The sequence below is a fragment of the Mus caroli genome, chromosome 6, assembly GCF_900094665.2.
Source record: "Mus caroli chromosome 6, CAROLI_EIJ_v1.1, whole genome shotgun sequence".
Lineage (NCBI taxonomy): Eukaryota > Metazoa > Chordata > Mammalia > Rodentia > Muridae > Mus > Mus caroli.
The window spans coordinates 14,011,248-14,031,214 of NC_034575.1; the positions used below are offsets into that span (position 1 = coordinate 14,011,248).

Genomic DNA, 19,967 nt, shown 5'->3' on the forward strand with positions numbered 1-19,967 from the left:
AGAGAAAAGAAAAGAAAAGAAAAGAAAAGAAAAGAAAAGAAAAGAAAAGAAAAGAAAAGAAAAGAGAGAAAGAAAGAAGAATGTATAAGGGTTTGGGGACTCAGTTGCCTGGAGTGAATCCTGCTTTAACCTTCTTCATGTTATTTTAAAAGTTCATGATATGCTATGAAGTTGCCTCTAGTTAGTGTACTTTCCAATGCAACCCATTAAAAGGAGACCCTTCTGTCACTCTAGCTTTCCTCTGGGATTTCACCTCCCTGTTATAGACAGAAGGCGGCAGGTACACAAGGCATCTCAAGAGAAAACTGTTGAGATCCAGGGCGAGGAGGGGTACACAGTCCCCACCATGAGGAGAAGTCAGAGCATCCTTCAGTTGGGAAATAGTCTTAACTTGGGGTTCGAGAGTTTAAGGTGTAGATGGCAAAACTAATATCTTACAAATAATTTCTCCCCAGGATTTCAAGTACAAAAGGAGAGAAATGAACTAATTTTGCCGATTGAAACTCAGCGAAATGTTTGCTCACGTGATCAAAGAAACGGAACCAATCCCTAGGAGGCATCTGGCAGGTACACTCTTTCCTCCTTGGCTTTGCTCCTACCATCTACAATGGAGCCAGTGGAAAGGTAATGACCTCCTATGGGCTTATGGCCTGAAGAGGAACAAGCTCACACAGGTACAGCCAGGTTAAGGAGCAGGATATAGGGACTCTGGTGCTTCCTAGCTGAAATAGTTGCCTTGGCTAAAACTGCAGTGTAGCTCAGTAGTGGAGCACTCACCTAGCATGTGTGAAGTATAAATAAAGAAAATATCCAATAAAAAAGAAAAAAAAAATAAGGCTCTGGATTTGATCCCCAGTACCACCAAAATAATCTTTAAAAAAAGAACTGGAGCAAACTAAATGCAATGCAGGTAAAACACTATCTAATTTGGGAAGCTTAGGATGGCCTACACCTGCACTGGGTTCTGTAATTATACAAGCTTGCTGCAGTCTAACGTTTGTGCCCTTAGAGCACATAAGGAGGTGCCTACTAAACACCTGCTAAGGGACTAAGACCTCCGGTGCCACCCTTTACCCTGAAGAGGCACACTTTATAATCAATCAGACAGAAGCCTGCTATTCTACAGAAGGGCATCCTACACGTCTGGGAACACTATAACACAACTAGAAAATTGAAAAACAAGGGACTGACTTTACATGTCTTCAGTGGCTACTGTTTCATCAAAATCTCTTATTCACTTCTTGGCACCTCAGATATAAGTAAAGGTGGTTTTTGTTTTTTGTTTTTGTTTTTGTTTTTTTTTCCTTTTTTTATTTCTTTTTTAGAGTCCTGGCTTCTTTAGTCCAGAATTCTACTGAATACAAAACAGTTGTTTGGGCAAATATTTAACTGATTAGGAGTTAGTCATCTTTTAAAACTTAACTTCTCCGAAGTCACGCATGCTTATTTCAAAGTTTCTCTGTTGATTACTAGAGGGTGTGTGCAACTGGACTTGGAATCACAGTGCCTACTGAGGCAGCAGCTGGCAGAGCCTCAAGGTATCAAAAAACAGATGGCTTTGTACTTAAAAACAAAACCAGCTGACAGCATTCATTTGCCCTGGGAAGTGTTGCCTACACACAGTCTATACTGTTCCATCAGAGCACTGTCATGGCTCCAAATGACTCTGGAGCCAATGCTTTCCAGCAGTCTACGGGTCTTTTGTTCTGCATGGGACCAAATGTCTCTCTTCTTAGGGTAGGTTCAACTAATGGGAAAGCGGACATAATTCTGAGCAATACCAAGACATATCAAACTTAATACAACCATTTTAGAGAGAAATCTAGGGAACCTCAAATGCCTATAACATCACAAAATGCCAGTAAGATCAATTCTAAAGCAAGCTCTCAAGTGTGCTTTAAGCAGGACTACCAGTCAGGTGGGGATTAGTCATGCTGCAGAAAGTTCAGTGCCATGCCTTGATAAGTTATGGTCTCTGAGCCTCCCTCCAGCCACCCTCCCTCTGAGCACTATAAACTCTGACCTAAGGAAGAAGATACTTGCTCATGATGGAAAGGATCATCAAAAACAGTTATATACAATGGAGCCTCATCTTTACCACCGATCTATTAACTCTAAAGTGCATGCTATTTCAGATTCTCAGTTTTGCCCTCGAAAATAAAAACAACTTCCCCTAAAGCTGAATTTCCATGGGAACTGCTTGGAATTAGAAGCATGCAGTCTGGCAATCTGAAGCACTTAGCTCCTTCTCTGGTGGCTGGCTTCAGTCTGTGCTCCATGCTTTAAGTTTTAAAGGTGACGCTACTGATATTTCCCTTTCATGTTTAAATTTCTGCTCTTTAGAGCCAGTAGGATCTGCCAATCCCTAATGTCTGATGAGAGCAGCACAGATTGCCCCAGAGTGCCAACAGAGCTCTGACCCTAATCATGAATTGACTTTAGCCATGATAATGAAAAAGCAATTTTTTCATAACCATATACAGCCACGACAACATCTAGTCCTTTGTGGGACTCCCAGATTGAGCAACCACACAATGCACTCATGCAATGGGAACTCTAATATCCCATGTGGTGTAGAAACCATCTGGGCTCAAGTGTTGGAAGACAATACCTTCTCCAAAGAGGTACATGCCATTCCAACTAAACTAAGCTTGTAACTGAGATTTATAAATATTCAGGGTGAGAAAGGGACATTCATACCAATCTGAAAAGAATCTTCAGAATCTATTAATTACAGAATAAACCCCATCAACCTGCTAATCTAGAGTTATACAAACAGTGACTTGGTAGGATTTTTCTTAAGCCACCCTAAAAGGACCAAACTGAAAGCCCACTGAGGATGATCCATTAATAGTGAGGTCTTGTGAGATAAATATTTAATAGGAAGGGATACTCTTTCCTCCCCTGGAAATGTTTCAGTCTCTAAATTAATGGTCTCCATGGACTTCAAACCACTATTTTCAGGTTATTTTCAAGAAAAGCACTTAGAATGATGAAGCCACAATTCATAGAGCAAGATGAATCACCATCACCCCAGAGCCTTAAAGAAAACTTCAGAAAGAAATTTAAAAAAGGAAAGAGAGGGAGAGAGAAGAAAAGAAATGAGGAAGTGGGTGAAGAGAGTATTAAAAATGTTTTAAGACAACATAAACGAAATTAAGACAGGTCAGAGAATAGGGCACATTCTTCACAAAAGGGTAGAAGACTTTAATCCCTTTACCTGATGCTGTTACCAAGAGACTGTCTGAGGCACCGGGGCTACGGGATGAGGCACTAACAGGGTTTATGGAAGAGCAAAAGGCAACGGTGGCGGGAATGACAAGGGAGCTGTCTGAACATGCGGGTTGGTTCAGTCCAGGGGTTCCAGCAGGCCAGGCACCCACCTGAGACGTGGCCAGGGCCGAAACGGGACAGCCTGCAGGTGCCACAGTTAAATCTATGGACGGTTTTGGTGGCAGCTGAGGGGAGGACGACTTAGGGACGTTCTCCTCATTTACTACCTTGGTCCCTTGTGGCAAAGTAGAGGGAGGTGAAGCCACAATTTTGTTATCAACTTTGGCCCCTGCATTGGAGGCCCTCAGTTGGGGGTGTGGCGGAGAAGGAGTTTGGGAGAGCCCTGGCTTTTTGGGAGGGATAGGAGGAGGATTTCCTCTGTCAACTCTTGCTGCCCCAGGAGTCTTTAAACCGGTTCGACCAACTGGAGGGCAGGTGCCAGCATCCCCTCCTGGAGATGCTCCAAGCCTTGAAGAAGCACCCGCTTGAGGGCTGGTAAATCTGGACAGCGCTTGGGTCACAGTATTCCGAGCTAGCTGCTTGGCTACTAGGTTGTCACGACTCGTAGGAGAGACATCTCTTGAGGGAGGGCTTTGAGTGTTATTTCCATTCTGGTCTGGGTCATTTGCATTGCCCTGAAATCTAAATCTAGCTGCTTGGATGCGCGGATTGAGGCCTGGATGAGTGTTGGCACATGGTGAATGTAAACTGTGCACAGTAGGAGCTTGTGAGTGGTTCTGGGGTGCTGTGCCTGGTGTCTGAGCAGCGGCAGGGGCAGTGTTACTAGGAGTTGAGGGGGTGCTATTTGATAGATCAGGGGCATTGCCTGTGCTTGGTCCATTCTCCTCAATTCTGTTTGCATTTGAAGGTAGAGCAGTAGGTGGAGAGGGACCCAAGTCACTGTGGGAAGACTGCCTATCAATACTTGGTCTAATCAGCAGGGCACTGGGGCCCACATTCCCTTTTGTGTTTGTGGGAACTAGGGGGCTCCCTGTGGAAGGCTTTATGGGTACAGTCAAAGGCAACTTCTTCACAGGGTCAGCGCTTTCTGTCACTACATCTGTCTGGCAAGCAACGGACCTTGTCACGGGCCCTTCTGTTGCCACAGATATGGAAGCCAGGCGCTTATCTTTTGTCTTCCGTGGGAGGGAGAGGCCGGGCTTGCCATCACTTCCCTTCTTCATTTGCTCCATCATTTTCTTCATCTTGTCTATCTCCTCTTTGAGGTCGGTGGTGTGTGCTTCCTCTCGGCTCAGCTTGGCACGCAGCTGCTCCCGTTCCGTGTCAAACTCGGAGAGCTGTTTCTCCAGCTGAGCTTCCATTCCAGAGCTTCTCTGTTTCTCAGCTGAGAGATGCTCTTCTAACTCACTTGTCTTTTTCTTTTCCTCCTCCAGTTGCACCATGACTTCCTCCAGCTTCTGGGCCTCCTCCACGACTTTGCCCGAGAGCTGCTTACACTCCTTCACCAGCATCAAGACCACGTGCTTGTTCTTGCCCCTCTCCTCCTCCAGGTGGGCAGCCAGCTTCTTGTGCTCCTGTTCAAGGGCCTGGAGCTGGAGCTTTTCCATCTCCAACTGGAAGATATTCAAAGGGAAGCCTGAATTAACAGATAGAATATTCTTTGTATCATAGAAGGGCTTTTTATTAATTTCTGAACAATGGCATGATTTGGGTTAACGAAAGTGCCACAGTTTGTTATGATTTTTTTAAAAAAAGTAATATTTAAAGACCCATTAAAATGAGAAGATTGACAAAGGGTTTTCTGCAAAATATCCACATTAAGAAAAAAAAGGGAATTGTTTTAATCTATTAAATTTAACTACAGTGCAGGAGAACAGTAATAGGATGTTTCAAGTCACAGCACAGAGTTCAAAAAGAATTGTTTTGATGAGTACAGATCAGTGAGAGAATTGGTGCTATTTAATAAAGGTTCAATGGCTGCAAATTATTAGCTGATCTCTGAGACACACAATCAGGTTTTAAATCTCAAGCCGCATAGTTGCTAATGGTATTAAATAGCTAAATTACTTAACCTCTTTGAGAATCTTCTGATAGGCTAGAAGTCATATGAAATAGCATATAAAGGGATTTTTAGAATGAAAGTATAATGAGCTAACAGATTATTTTATTAGATCTACAGTCAAAGCTAGCCAACCTAAAGCCTCACCCTGTCCTGTACTTGGATGCTGCTTTTGAATTTAGCTACCTTGGCCGACTTGGTGCTTCTGTGACCTTGGCCCTACCTCTTGCCTCAGGGTCTTCAACCTTGTGGTCCTAGCTGCCTAGAGTTTCATCAGATGCCTTAAGGAGGCCCTCCTTCACAAAGAATCCCATGCGCTTCCCAGAAGCAAGCAAACCCTCCAGCATGCTTGCTTATCGAAATGCCTGCTTTTCTTTGGCCAAAAGGAACTGGCTGTTCAGGAAGCCATGGAACCTAACTTGGAGGAAAAATAAAAATACTTTCCCAACGGATCAACAGAGGCTGAGCTTATAAGGCCTTTGTCTCCACACATAAAAGGAAGAGCACTGAACCCAGGGCTGTATGAATGATAAAAGTCCCCTATCGCTGAGCGGCAACCCTAACCTGAGGTAAGATTCTGTCACATTCACCAAAGCACCCAGCAGCAGAAAAGTGTGCCTCCTCTTTTCCTTCTGGTTTCTGTCCCCTTGTCATTTTTACGGTGAGGCCTACTGTGCTGCTATCTTTATGTCAACTTGACACAAGCCAGAGTCATCTGGGAAGAGGGAACCAGAACTGAGAAAGTATCCCCACCAGACTGGCCTATGGCCTGAGGGGCATATTTTCTTGATAGGATGATTCATGTTGGATTACCCAGCTTAATGTGGGCAGTGCCACCCCTGGGCTCTTGGCACTGAGCAAGACATGAGGAGCAAATCAGAAAGCAGCACCCTCCATGGCCGCTGCATCAATCTCTACCTTCAGATCTCTGCCTTGCATTCCCGCACTGACCTCTTTAGATGAAAGTGTAAGCAACATAAACTCTTTCCTTTCCAAGTTGCTGTTTCGTCATGATGTTTCATCTCAGCAATATAAATCCCTAGAACAAAAGGTGCCTGCCTTTTCCTCCATAGCAAAGCCCTCTCCTCTCCCGTGTTTCCATAAGTTTATTTAGTGATCTCCCTGCCTTCTTAAGAATGTAACCTCATAGCAGGGCGTGGTGGCACACACCTTTAATCCCAGCACTCGGGAGGAAGAGGCAGGGGGATTTCTGAGTTAGAGCAGGCCAGCCTGGTCTACAAAGTTCCAGGACAGCCAGGGCTATACAGAGAAACCCTGTCTCAAAAAACCAAAAAAAAAAAAAAAAAAAAAAAAAACTGTAACCCCATGAAGGCAAAGACTGAGAATGACTTACTATGTCCCCCCAAACCTATAATAAATAGGCTGGCACATGGTTGTGTTTAATAAATGGTTGAATGGATAAATGATATTAAAACTGCTGCTCTATAATAACAAACTTTCTAAAACAAACAACCCTTCTGGGTGCACAAGCAACATGTCTAACTGCATTTTAATTTATGGCTATTTATTATACAAAATAATGAGCTTCAGGGTATGTCCATATATGCAGAGATAATAATACATTTAAATCAAATTCAACTCCCATTATCTACATTTGTACCTCCCCTGACACTGGTCTCCTTCCTCCTCCTAAATTGTTCTTTTCATGATTAATCTTTGTTGTTGACTTGGCTGTTTAGAATCAGCTAGGCGATGTACCACCAGGCATGTTTATGAAGGTGTTTGTAGAAAAAGCAGCTCACCTTGGATGCAGGCAGCACCATGCCCTGGACTGAAGTCCTGGACTTTAACACAGCAGGGAAAGAAGCCTCCTGACCCAGAACACAGTATGACCAATTGTCTCACTCTGTCACCATGCCTTCCAGGACATGACAGCCAGCATCCCCTCAAACCATGAGCCTAAATACATCCTTCCTCTCTCAAATTTCTTGTCAAGGATTTTGTTACAGAAATGAGAAACGGGAATAAATCTTGCCTTCCATATAATTTTATGTAGTTTTTAGAAATCCAGATTCTATGGGAGTGAGAACATGTAAGGTTTACCTTTCTGCATCTAGCTTATTTAGTTTAACATCATGATCTCCAGTCTAATAAACTTTATTAAAAATCATTCCATTCTATTAAGGCTAGACAATACTCTACTAAGTACACCTACCTCATTTTCTTTATCTGCTCATTTGTTAATGGGCACCTAGGCCAATTGGACGTCTTAGTTGTTCTGAGTAGTACTGTGGTAACGCAAGTACTGTGCTAATTCCAGTTTCTGTAAGCCACATTAGATTCCTTCAGGCATCGTATATTCAGGAGTGGTAGGTAGTTGCATTATTCTCTTAGATCCTGCAGATTATTTATTTTCTACCAGGAAGCATGCGTCATGAAATTATGAAAGACTAAGGCATACTTAGTCTTAGAGCCAGAATGTATCAATCAGGTTGGCACACTCACCTCACCTGTCCAACTAAAGAACATTCCTCTAATGGTCCACAAGGGGTTTCATGGTTTATAGAAGTTAAAGTGTATTTAGCTGTTTTGAGATGAAGAACATTTTATTTTTTCTAGATGCTAAAAAAAAAAAAAACACACAGGAAGTAACTTCCTGCATTTTGTATTCACAGCTATAGTGTGTTTTTACCAATTGAAGATCTGTGGCAATCCTGCATCAAGCAATATTATTAAGGGAATCATTTCTTCCTCCCCCAGCTCCAATAATAACAATTTCAAGTGGTAGAGAATTGGGTGAAGACCCAAGTTTACATTCCTAAGCGTCACAGAAGAAAACAGAAAGAACAACAACATGCTCTCGGGTGCCCTGCAAACTGTGGGAGATGGCACTGTAAGTAGAGTAGGTACAATCTAAGGCATAATTTATAGTCTATTGATATGTACATTTATTCACTCAGAAAATTTGAGTCATTAGTGGCTAAAGCATATTTAAATCATGTGAAATGCACAAAATAATAGGTTGCCACCAGAAGCCACAAAGAAATATTAAGGGAAAATACAAAAGCAGCCTGGGGGGGGGGGAGGCACTGAGTTATAGTCTTAACACTTGGCAGGGAGAGGCAGGAGGATTGGGAGCTTAAGGTGAGCCTCAGCTATACCCACAGAAGAATCTGAAGCCAGCCTGGGCTACAAGAGATTATGTTTCAAAATCAAGCAAAAAACAAACAAACAAACAAACAAAACAAAAAACAAAACAAAACAACAATAAAACCACACAAAAAATAATTAAGTACATAAATAAATAGAAAAACCAGGCAATGTATGGACTGGTGGTGTGGTTCAGTAGTAGAATACTTGCTTATTAAACAGGCCAAAAAGCCAGGGTTCCAGTCCCAGCACCAATCTGACTAGAATCAATACCCTCCACACTAATATCAATGAAAAATTCTTATGAACATGTCAGAAAAAAAAATGAGCTAGGTCAGTTTCCATTCTTAAAATATGAGTTTTCTAATCTATCTCTGAAGGTCAAAGGGAAATGTTGAAGTATTTTAAAAGTGAGACATGGTGGAAGGGACAGGGAGGGCTAGAGGGAAGGGAGCGGTGGGTAGAATCAAAGCACATTGCATGCATCTAGAAAAATTCTGAGAGGGAAAAAGAAGTTACCCCTACTTCTAGCAAAGAGCAAACTAAAGGGTAACTTAAGTGATTTCTCTGACCAGGGAGGGATCCATGAAGCCCACTAAGGACTTGGTTGTTCGGCTGAAGCTGGCTCTTCTCCATAGACGGCACACCCTGTCTATGGTGTTTCTTCACTGTGGGTCAACACACCTTCTTTCTCGTATGGCTTTCATCTTCTACTTCAGAATCAAATCTGAGAACCCTCTAAGCGAACAGACACACAACTCATCTCTGATCTTTATACCCAAAACTCCACAGGTATAAAAGTACCCACAAATCTTTTGTAATTGCTCGTCCATCAGTAGCGCCTCTAAACAGCAGCCAGACAGCAACACAGCAGGCCCCCAGCCCACCAGGTCCACTCTTCCCTGTGTTTTCAGCTTCCTTTACTACACACTACAGCAGATATTTCAAATCTTAGCTTCTGTTGATGAGATGTTACCGAGGGCTACTCAAAGGACTCTTGACAGATCAAGAATTTCTTTATCAAGAAAATTCACTCCCAGAGAGAATGGTTTCCATCTGCCCAACACTAGACTTCAGTAATTAACTTGGTTCTTTCCAGTCACCTCTTGGACTTGCTCCATTACTTATCATTTCTCCCCACAAATATCAAACATCTGCTCTGTAAATCTTCCCATCAGTACAGACCACGAGCCTTGCATGTGTTTCAGAGAGGAGAGGCTAGAGTGCCAAGTTTGATCCCAAGTGTCTTACTTGTGTGGCCTTGATTAGTTATCACTAGAAAAATTGGTTCTGTATGTTTCCCTTCTTTGCACGATAGGGCAATAGTATGCATATATTAAATAGGAATCACAGGAGGCCAGAGTTTTAGGCTCCTGTACTAAAATGGAGACACACTACCATTCCTTATCTCCAAACAGAAAGTAACTCTACTGAGCTCACCGCCCAAAAATACAGAATCAAAAGAACACAGACCAAAGGCTCAGTAGCAGAATACATGCCTAGCATGCAAAAGACCCTGGGTTCAATTACCATTGCCCATGAGGGAGGGAGGGAGGGAGGGAAGGGGAGGCGGCCAACTTAGAGTGTTATTGGCTCCCTGTCCTCACCTTCCAAGGAAATTTAACCTTGAAATGCCCCAATTTGCTTTTGCTCTCTTTCTCCTTCAGTCTTTAGATTTTCTCTGTCTATAAAACAGACTTCATCTATTTTAGCCATCCTGTGTTCATTCTATTTCTATAAAGTAAACTAGAATTGAAAATAAAATTAGAACATTAAAATATAACACTGTGAAGTTATTCACTCACACAAGTAAGCCCCAAGCATAGTGCTTGTGGTTTAATTTTTTTTTCAATTCATAATATAATAGCTAGTTGTGTTGTTTAGGAGTATGTATCTGCATAATTTTCTTTTTACTTAAACTACAAGTTATAGAACTGACTACAATAAACATACAGATATATTTAAATAAGTAGATTGGACAGGGTGGTGGTACATTTTGTCAGTCACAAAATACGTCACTGTCAATAATGGAGAAGTAACGCTCATTCAGCTAGCTCTTCTACAAAAAATTAATAATAAATCTTTGCAAAAATTATTATGATCTGAGGGTTTCTGAGAGGAACAAAGAATGTAGGCAGGAAAACAAAATCCCACCAGGAAACAGCCACTAGCACTCTGGGAGCTTGGTCTTTGTACAGGTCCTCTGTGGGGCTGCTCTCCATCTCGCGAGCACTGGGCACGAGCACTGGACACTGAACTAGGCAAGTTCTGGTGCTTAGCTCTCATACCTGAGGACTCGGGTTCAATTCCCATCATGAAAATTAAAACAAACAAGCAAACAAACAAAAACAAAATTATGTTTTGTTCAATCTTAAACCTTAAGAAATATCAAATTAATCAAACAAAGAAAAACATTGGGTTATGAAGGGCTTTAGCTTTTTCTAGCATCACAGAAGAGCTCAAAACACAGATAGCGTATGAGTCTCAGAAGTGCGAGATCTCTAAGTGTCTGGAATGGGGAGATAGGACACAACCAAGAGTTGGCTAAGTAATATGCCATCTGGAAGCAAAGGCTGCCTGCCGGTGCCCACAACAGTAGGCAGAGCTCTTTGGATGCTCAGTGACCTCCCTTTGCTTATGCCTAATGTGAAGAAATAGCATCACGACTTCATAATATGCTGTGATGGCTGTGCTCAGCTGTTAACTCAACTAGATCTGGAATTAAGTAATACCCAAGCAGCTGGGTACACCTGTGAGGGAAATTTTTTTTCTTAATTAAATCCGTTGAAGTAGGAAGACCCAGTTTTTGTTGTTGTTGTTGCTGGAGTGTTTTGTTTTTTGTTGTTTGGTTGGGTTGAATTTTTGTTGTAGGTTTTTTGTTTGTTTATTTGTTTGTTTTTTACTGTTTCAAAAAGCTTTATTTTTACTTGATCCAATACTTGGGAGAGACTCCATGGCAGTTACAAAGTTGCCTAGAGGCTTCAGAGGTTAATTCAGGTGGAGGTCCTGAGGCAGGCTGGTGCATAGCAGAGGAGGGAACCCATTGGAAGACACAGGTGCAGCCTGGTCATGCTTGAGAGTACACCACTGAAAGAGATACTTGCATATATCTCTGTGTGTGTGTATGTATACATGCATACACACATATAGTCAGGGTTCTCTAGAGCAACAGAACTTATAAAATTATATACTACATATACCATAAGTATTATTTATTATATGATATAGAAAGAATACATATATTAAAAAGTTCTATATAAGAATCAAATCTGAGAAATCTTTAAATGAAAAGGTACACAATTAATCTCTGATATTTATACTCCAAACTCCACTACTATAAAGTACTTTCCAATATTTTATAATTGTTCTTCCATCATTGGTGCCTCTAGGCAGCAGCAGCAGGACAGCAATGCAACAGGCCCTTGAGCCCACTGTATGTATGTATGTATATAGAATAGAATATATTTTAAATTCTGTTCATTTAGAGAACCCTGACACACAGACACCTTCTCTAGAGAATTCTGACTAATACATGGACTGAAGGTCAAATGAGCTAGTGCTATAGAACGTAGCATATACTAAATAAATGCTATCTTGGCATGGCGTATCTCAGAAGCATTTTTAAGTCCATCACACAGTCCTGAAGCCTCTCGGTCTCTTCTTATCCTCTCCATGGATGCCTTGATGCTGTCATGTATTAAGTTTTCATCTCATCAATAAAAAAAGGCCCAATTTTAATATATGTCCAGTGGCAAATGTGTACTCCCTTAAATGTGAAGAATCTGAATATTAGTGATGTCCCCACACTTCAGTGTAACCAGCAAAAAAGCCCCTTAACTGCCTGTGATGCCCAAAGACTAGATACTTCTAACGAAATCAAAGCTTCTGAACTCTATTTATTTCATTAGCAGATCTAATAAAAAAAACTGTAAAGGATTCAGATATCGAGACAATGTACTAAGTTAAAAGGTAAACAAGCGTCTGGCTCCCTCAGTCCCACTGTTGTGCAATGGTATCATCTTTTCGGGTGGGGGTGCCGAGCTCTGCAGAATAGTATCGTCAGGCTCTTTAACACACAGTGAGAAGGTGGGCCATGCCTCCTAGAATAGCACCCAGACTGGAGCCATGAATGAAGAGGCTCCAAGTGTGTGCATTCACAGAGGGAACAGGAAACTGTAGGTGTGAACTCACTTATCTCTAATTCAAAGCAGAGAACAGAGGGACAAATGATTGTGGCCACTTACAAAGTGAGAATGGAGACTATGTGTTTGCATCAACACAAAGTCCTACAACATACTACAATGCCTTACTGTTTCTAAATCTCCCGACCCTTGTCGTAGTCTATTGTTCATGACCTTTTATCTCAAAAACAAATATGTACCTATTTGTTTAAAGGTCTCTGTTTTCCTCTTTCTATCTCTTCCTTGTAATGAAGAGAGGCAAAGCAAGTCCTGGTTTTGCTGCTCTCATGGCTAAGGCAAAAATAACGCAGGTAAACATCTCAGCTCAAACCCAAAGATCTGAGTTTCCTGGGTCCCCTTCATAGCTGCCTTACAATGTTCCTGGGGCATCAAAGTCTATCTTAAAATGCCATAAGACATTATACAAAAAGATGCTGGAATGAGCTACAATGATCCTTCCTGTGCAAAGCATGGTGAACACCTTCCTAAAGTGTTATGGATGCCCATCCCCCTTGCTAGTAATGGATAAACATCTAGAAAGCAATGTAAAAGACAGTTATATGTGTGATAAGGTAGCCATTTTATAATGAAACAGCACTGGATACAAATGACAGCATAAAGGGCAGTTATGCAAAACAGGAAGAAAGGGCATAGAGTAAGCAAAATAATTTGGTTTGCGGGTGGAGGAATTACTTGTTATTTCTTTGTCTAGCATTAGGAATCACTTCCTATAGAGAATTCTCTGCTTTATGATTCCACAGTACAGTCTGAATAAGCCCATCACTCACACTCCTGATCTTCCATGAGGCTGGGGATGGGATGTGTGGCCTGAGCTTGGCCAATCACGTGTACCTGTTTTAGACAGCAGGGCTAAGGAGGCACATGTTGAACGTTAAACAACACCCAGTGCCCTTCAGCACCAGCAGGACAGAGGAGCAATCCGTAGTGTCCAGCTTATCAGCAAGAGCCAGTCGCTGCCAAGCGGCTCTGCAGAGAATATTTGCCCATGACGCTGCCTAGGAAGCCAGATCACACTGATCCATGACAGCCCAGTCAAGAAACGAAATTACCCTTTCTGCCTAAATCAATACATACCTGGCTCTGTGAGGCCCAGTGAAGGCTGTGCTAACTGAATGCTGCCACCTCGAAGAAGAAAGTGCATCTAATATGGAACTAAATTTTTAACTGGTAAAAATACCACTTCTCTGAATTTTCTCAAGATAGGATTTTGGCCTGTTTTCAAAAGGTTTGGCTCAAACATAGAAATCATACTTTCAAAGTATCAATAAGATATTTGAAATTACATAATTTTTTTCTTCCCAAATGTCCAAATACATTAGAATGAAAGATCTATTAAAAGATGATGAACAAGATTTAAAAAAAAAAAAAAAACCCAGACCCTCAAATTTCATTTCACCCTGTGTTCCTGGCAAAGGACAGGAATAGATTACCCCAGGCAAGATTCCCCATGCTGGCTACTCATTAGCTTACTCAAAGTGGTTTAAATGGCTCAGCCTATTTGCCAAATTGACTCCTGCCCAAATTTCTTTGGCACACAAATTACCCAACAGTTAACCCTCCTATTAGTAGTCTCAGCAGGAGCCAGCACATGCATGAGCACAGAGCTCTTTCTGGTTCTTGTAGGCCCAGCCACAGCAGCACATGCGCCAAATGTCTCAGAATTACCAAAAAGATGTTAGTCTCAGATAACAAATACTTGAATCACAAAACCCGAGGTCTTTGCCTTCACAGATTTTTCACAGCAAAGCAAGGAAGGAGATGTAATGAGAATAAAGGACTTCTCAAACTACAATTTGCTGCATACAAAGGGGACGAAGGCACTTGGTTAAAATATTTACTCTCCACACCAAAGGTGACAGATAATTTTCTTGTTTAAAAAGAAAAGAGAAGATAACTTTGGTGTTTCTGGTTTTATTAGCTAATATTTTCTTTATCACCTACAGGGAATAATGCAAATCTTAAGTCTTTTTCACACACAGAAATCTACTGGAAGAAATTACTTTTTTAAGCACAAAAAAGCAGCAATCGCCACCCAAATGCTCTTCACTGAGACTTCTCAGCCAATGAATCTGACCATAAAAGAACCCCTGTATCCTGTTCTACAGGGGAGGCAGGCCCACTGGCTTGTTTTATATGAGCCTCTCAGGGCCCATAGGACAGAAACAATTTCCTTTCAGTGCCAGCCAGGTTGGAAATGACCCAGTCATTCAGAAACAAACAGGATGTGCGTTGATTAAAGAAGAAGAAGAAGAAGAAGAAGAAGAAAAAAGTCAGCTAGATAATAAAACCTTTGATCCAACTACAAACGGGCCCTTTATTTTCTCTTAAAAGTGAAATGCTAAAATTCAGACTATAAGTAAAATTCTGAGAATCGCACACATCACATAATATTTTCTTAAGTTTTGATAATGCAGCATGAAATCCAGCAGAAATCATTTGTGATGATCCAGCTCATTGGACACGTTAAGAACATAATTGAAATGTATCCTCTCCAAGAAATATAGATGAGTTTCGGTGACATCAGCTGCAGTACCCTGGCTTTGCTTGTGTGGTTTGTGGGGAGGTTTGAAGTCCTCCAGAGACCTTGGTGGTTATCTGAAGGATTGGTCGGAGGCTTGTGGAGTCCAGGGAAAGGGTGTTTGCTTCCCATCACGGACTGAGTACCCTGCTCCGTCTGCTTTAAACCTTCTTCCCAGGTGTTTTGGTTTTCTGCCGCCATGTACATATATGATAAAAGAGATCTGTTTTTATCCCACTTCTATAGCAGAACACTGCCACTCATATGGTAATGAAAGATAAGACCAGAGCAAAAACACACAGCTTAAACGATGGTATCATAAATATTTATAGTAAAGCCTGTTTCCACACTATTGTCTACCATGTGCTAAATGTGGGATGCAGAAAATTCTTTGAAACACTGCTTTGTGCTTTAATGATGGCAGGGAGAGAGTATACATTTTAATCCCAATTATAATAGAGAGCAACCGACTCTCTGGTCTACTACTAAGAAAGGGAACAATGGTTTTGGCAGCTTATGAAGACAAAGTAGAGACTTGTATTTATTTATGGCTGAACGCTGTGTGTGTGTTACATAAAATTAGGCTTCTTTGAAATATGTACTCAAGTGTAAACAGGAGGAGCATGCTACTGGGGAGGGAGAAGCACCTGGTTTAAATGAAGAGATGTGCCGTCTTTAATTCTGATTCTGTTTTAGATTTCAGAGTCTCACGTATTATTCAGGACCATCTCATCTTTCCATCTTCCTGCCTCAGCTTCCCAAGTACTAGGATGGCAGGCATAACCCACCATGTGTGCTTACAAAGAAGTATTTTAAATAGAGAAAATACGTTGGAGATGCTGCATGAAGGCGCTGTCTGGTGAAGTACTTTTTACTGCACTAGATAAATGAAGCCCACTCCCACCAAACCTGTATTTTAAAGAAAGTAGTAACCATTCCATGAAAAGATTCCTTTGTCATACTTTTATGATTTCATTATTTCTAGATACATGACATACTTATAAGGATTTACTCTGATCATTCCTAAAAGTGTGATATTCAATAATCACCTACCATGTGAGCCAGTTCTGCTGTTCCTCGCTATTATGGGAAAAACAGATGACGTCTCAGTACCTTTTTTTGTCTGCTCTCAGCAGCCGCCAGCTGTGCGGACATCCTTTCTTGCATTTTTCTGCAGTGGGCCATGACAGCTTCAAGGATGGAGAGTGGATTGGTGCAGACTGGCTTCTCTTTGTCACCAGGACCTGCTTCATAGTCTCTCTGAAGTGCCAGGAAGGGGTCATTTAGATGAAACCTCCCATACCGTTCCTGGACGAACACCTCCTTCCTGCGCGCCTACAACAAAATTGGAGAAAGGAATTGAAGAAATAAATGAAAATAACAGGAAGATATTTCTCCCAGGTTCTGAGATGTCCTTTCCAAGCGATACTCAAAGCTGCTATAAAGGACAGTGTTGTCAGGAGGTAAGTCAAAGCCCAGTAGGGGCCCCAGTCCCAACAAGCCTGGCTTCTTCTTGCTGTAATTTAGATTTTGAGTGTCCCCAAAGACCCACATGTGGAAAGCTTGGGCCCTAGGCCCTGGTTGCGAATGGGAGGTGATAGACTCTTCAGAAGGTGGAAGGAAATCATACTACTGGGAATGTACACTTGAGTGGTTATTTGGATAAGGCAAGAGTCTTCATCCCCCATTCACTTCACTGGCTGACCTCCAAGGCAAAGAAGTCTCCAGTATAACAGACTCCTGCCTTGACTTACCACACCACCATACTGGTGACTTATGCAGCTGAAACTGATCCACAGTGTTGCCTCTCTTGATTTTAAGGTGACTCGGTATTTTGTGAAGGCTAGCACATTTCCCAGGATAATAATGTTTTCAGTAGTAGGGAGATTGACCTGCGGTGTCAGTGCTTGTTATACAAGCAAGGAGGACCTGCGTTCAAGCCTTATGAGCTGGTGTGCTGAACACATCATAACCTTACCACTGTGAGGCAGAGACCGCTGGATCCCTGGGATTTATTTTCACACTCACAGAGCAAGCTCCAAATTTAGGCAGAAGTTTATGAGTTAAGGGAATAAGAGAGGGAACAATAGAACAAAGTATCCAAAGTCACCGCCAGTCTATGCATGTGCACACATATACATGTACACACACACATATACATGTATACACACACATATACATGTACACACATGCTCACATAATAGTGAAAGGGTGAATGAGGAGAGAGGGGGAGAGAGGGAGAGGGGGAAAAATACACAGTGAGATAATGAGTTTGATTTTTTTTACACTAAAATGATATAAATAAAGCTTTTAGAATAAAATTGATACAAATAAAATGTTCCCATAATACTTTCTTCCTTCAAGGACCTGAATTATAAGTGTAGTCTTTTCCAGTTTTACATAAAATCCAGGAAGCTCGAGAGATGACTCCAGAAGTCCCTTCCAGAAGACTCAACTTTTATTTCCAGTACCCACAGGACATCTCACAACCACCTTGAACTTAAGTTTCTGGGGATCCAGTGCCCTCCCTCTTCAGGCTTCCTAAACACCAGGCAAGCATATATGCAGACAGAACACCCATACATTTTAGCTAGATAAATGATAGATAAATAGATAGATAGATAGATAGATAGATAGATAGATAGATAGATAGATAGCGAGAGAGAGAGAGAGAGAAGGTAGATTAATGATAGATAAAACAAATACATAAGTAAAATGCTTAGAATTGTTTTTAAATAAAGCTAAATTCATGGTCATTGCCAACTATCTACATGTACCAAATTATATTGTATCTGATAAATTTCTATAATTAAAACAATTTTTAGGCAAAGTAAAATTAGAAACATTGATAATAAAAATTTAGCAAAAAAAATTCTCTATCTTGACAGAATGTACATTTCAAATGGTAATCAAGCCTAATTAAAGGCATAAATTAGTTTGCTGCATTTTTCCTAGTCTGAAAGGCATTAGGAATGTTGGAGGAAAAAAAGAAAAAAATTGTAAAATTCTTTATATAAGAAAATATATTCATACTTTGTAAAAAAATCTGTCCAATTATAAAGGCCTAAAGAAAAATTAAGAAAATAAAACCATATACTTATTGTTGAAGGGCATTAACATATAGTTCACAGAGTCCCAGAAAAGAATGCAACATTGTTTTATTGCAAATGTCAGCCCATCAGTGACAAAGTTAATTTCACACTTAGGTAATGAACACCAAATGCAAATTTTCTATAAATAGTCTATGAAGTTTTTTTTTGTTGTTTTTTTGGTTTTTTTTTTTTTTTACAGGAAATGGAGAGTAGCAGTAGGAATATACTGTGGACCACCTCCTTTCTCTGATCCAGGTCATTCTGAAATAGCTACTAAACACATCTACTCACACTGATAAAAATACCAAGTTACAATAAATCAAGACCAATTTCCTCGAATGTCAAATGTTTTCTTAAGAACATAGTTCCATGCTTTAGCATAGCTGCACAGAACTAAGATTTTCCATTTTTAGGTGACTTTCAGCAAGCCAAAACCGTAAAGACATAAGTGTTGTGACATGTTATTTTTTTCCCCTATTACCAAATTAGATTAGAAAGTGAAAAAAAAAAAAAAGCATAAAAAGTTCAGTTTCCTCAGACAGCCTTTCTGTGGCTTTCAGAAAATAATTTTACATTTAAAAAAGTAGCGAGATTTTGGAGTTAAAAGCATTTCATGCTCCTAGGTTCTTCAAAGAGAATGTTCTCGTCAATCACAGAGCTTAGGCATCCCTTCAGAGATGCAAGTTCAAAGCCAAAGTCATCTTGTACTTCACTTCCCCCATTGCTATGCATGTGATGCAAACACCCCTGAAACACCCCTAGTTGTTTTTACATCATTCAGCCAGCCAAAGCCACCATGTGAGAAGGAGGTACTCTGACAGTCGCTTTCCTTTTATCCAAGCACTCTCCTCACCTTTTTGCCCACTCTGAGTTGGGAACACTGGACATGGTTATCCATGGGTGTCTGTGGGAGATGACGGGGCTACGGGTACCCTATTTCCTTACCCTCTGAAGAATGTCTAGCATTCTTCACATAGTACTTGGTGATTTTAAAGGATGACTTCCTTCCTCACTGTTGGGGCCCTTCCCCTCAGACTGCTCAATGAATGCCATAATTTAAGGCACATTACCTAATATCCAAGGCTCATTACAAAATGGAACATTTATTAAAAGACTGCAAAATTTCAAGGTGACCATAATTTATTCAGCTAAGTATGGGGCTCCCTAAGTGTGGAGTCTGCGAGCTAGGGAGGCATCTCTTCCTGTACTCTTTATCATGCAGCATTTGAGAAGCAGCCTCTGTTGACTTCGGCCCATGCTCTCTCCACACTGACAGAACAAAGGGAACAGTGTTCCTTTCCACGCTGTCATGCCCATTGTCCAACCTGGTCTCTGAGAAATACTCACACATTTTTATCCAAATAAAAAGTCATAGCTTCTGTCAGATGACCCTCATTAACAAACTCTACACTTCCACAAAAATGGCTGCTGGTTCCATTCTATGTCAACCTGGTCTACAGCATCTGCAGTGAGTCAGTAAGTTAGAGTATTTTATGTGTTATTGGAGATTGAACCCAGAGCCTTGCACATACTGGGCAAGAGCTCTACTACCATGAACTAGATCCCTATCTCTAATATATAGGAAAAGTTCTCACTAAATTGTTCAGGCTGGCTTTGAACTTGGAACCCTCAGTCTCCCAAGTACCAGGAATTGCAGCCCTGCTCTATCAGGCCCAGACTAATTGTTTTCTTGAAGTTCTGTTCTCTCTCTCTCTCTCTCTCTCTCTCTCTCTCTCTCTCTCTCTCTCCTC

The 19,967-nt window shown here is 41.1% G+C and overlaps 1 protein-coding gene and 1 long non-coding RNA gene across 4 annotated transcripts in view; one reads left to right on the plus strand and one right to left on the minus strand.

Moving 5' to 3' along the window:
• Positions 1-4,753, plus strand: part of LOC115031302 — an 11,264-nt gene extending 6,511 nt beyond the window's left edge. The window contains exons 3-4 of the long non-coding RNA XR_003836918.1: positions 456-567; positions 4,668-4,753. This is a non-coding gene — a long non-coding RNA (uncharacterized LOC115031302). The remainder of the gene's footprint in view (positions 1-455; positions 568-4,667) is intronic.
• Positions 1-19,967, minus strand: part of Cttnbp2 (cortactin binding protein 2) — a 147,399-nt gene that overhangs the window by 65,604 nt on the left and 61,828 nt on the right. For 2 of the 3 annotated variants that reach the window (XM_021164810.2, XM_029478376.1), the window contains exons 3-4: positions 16,238-16,459; positions 3,221-4,847 (exon numbers count right to left, since the gene is read on the minus strand). In XM_021164810.2, coding sequence (XP_021020469.1) covers positions 3,221-4,847; positions 16,238-16,459 — 1,849 coding nt within the window. The remainder of the gene's footprint in view (positions 1-3,220; positions 4,848-16,237; positions 16,460-19,967) is intronic. The other variant, XM_029478378.1, reaches the window with a different exon arrangement.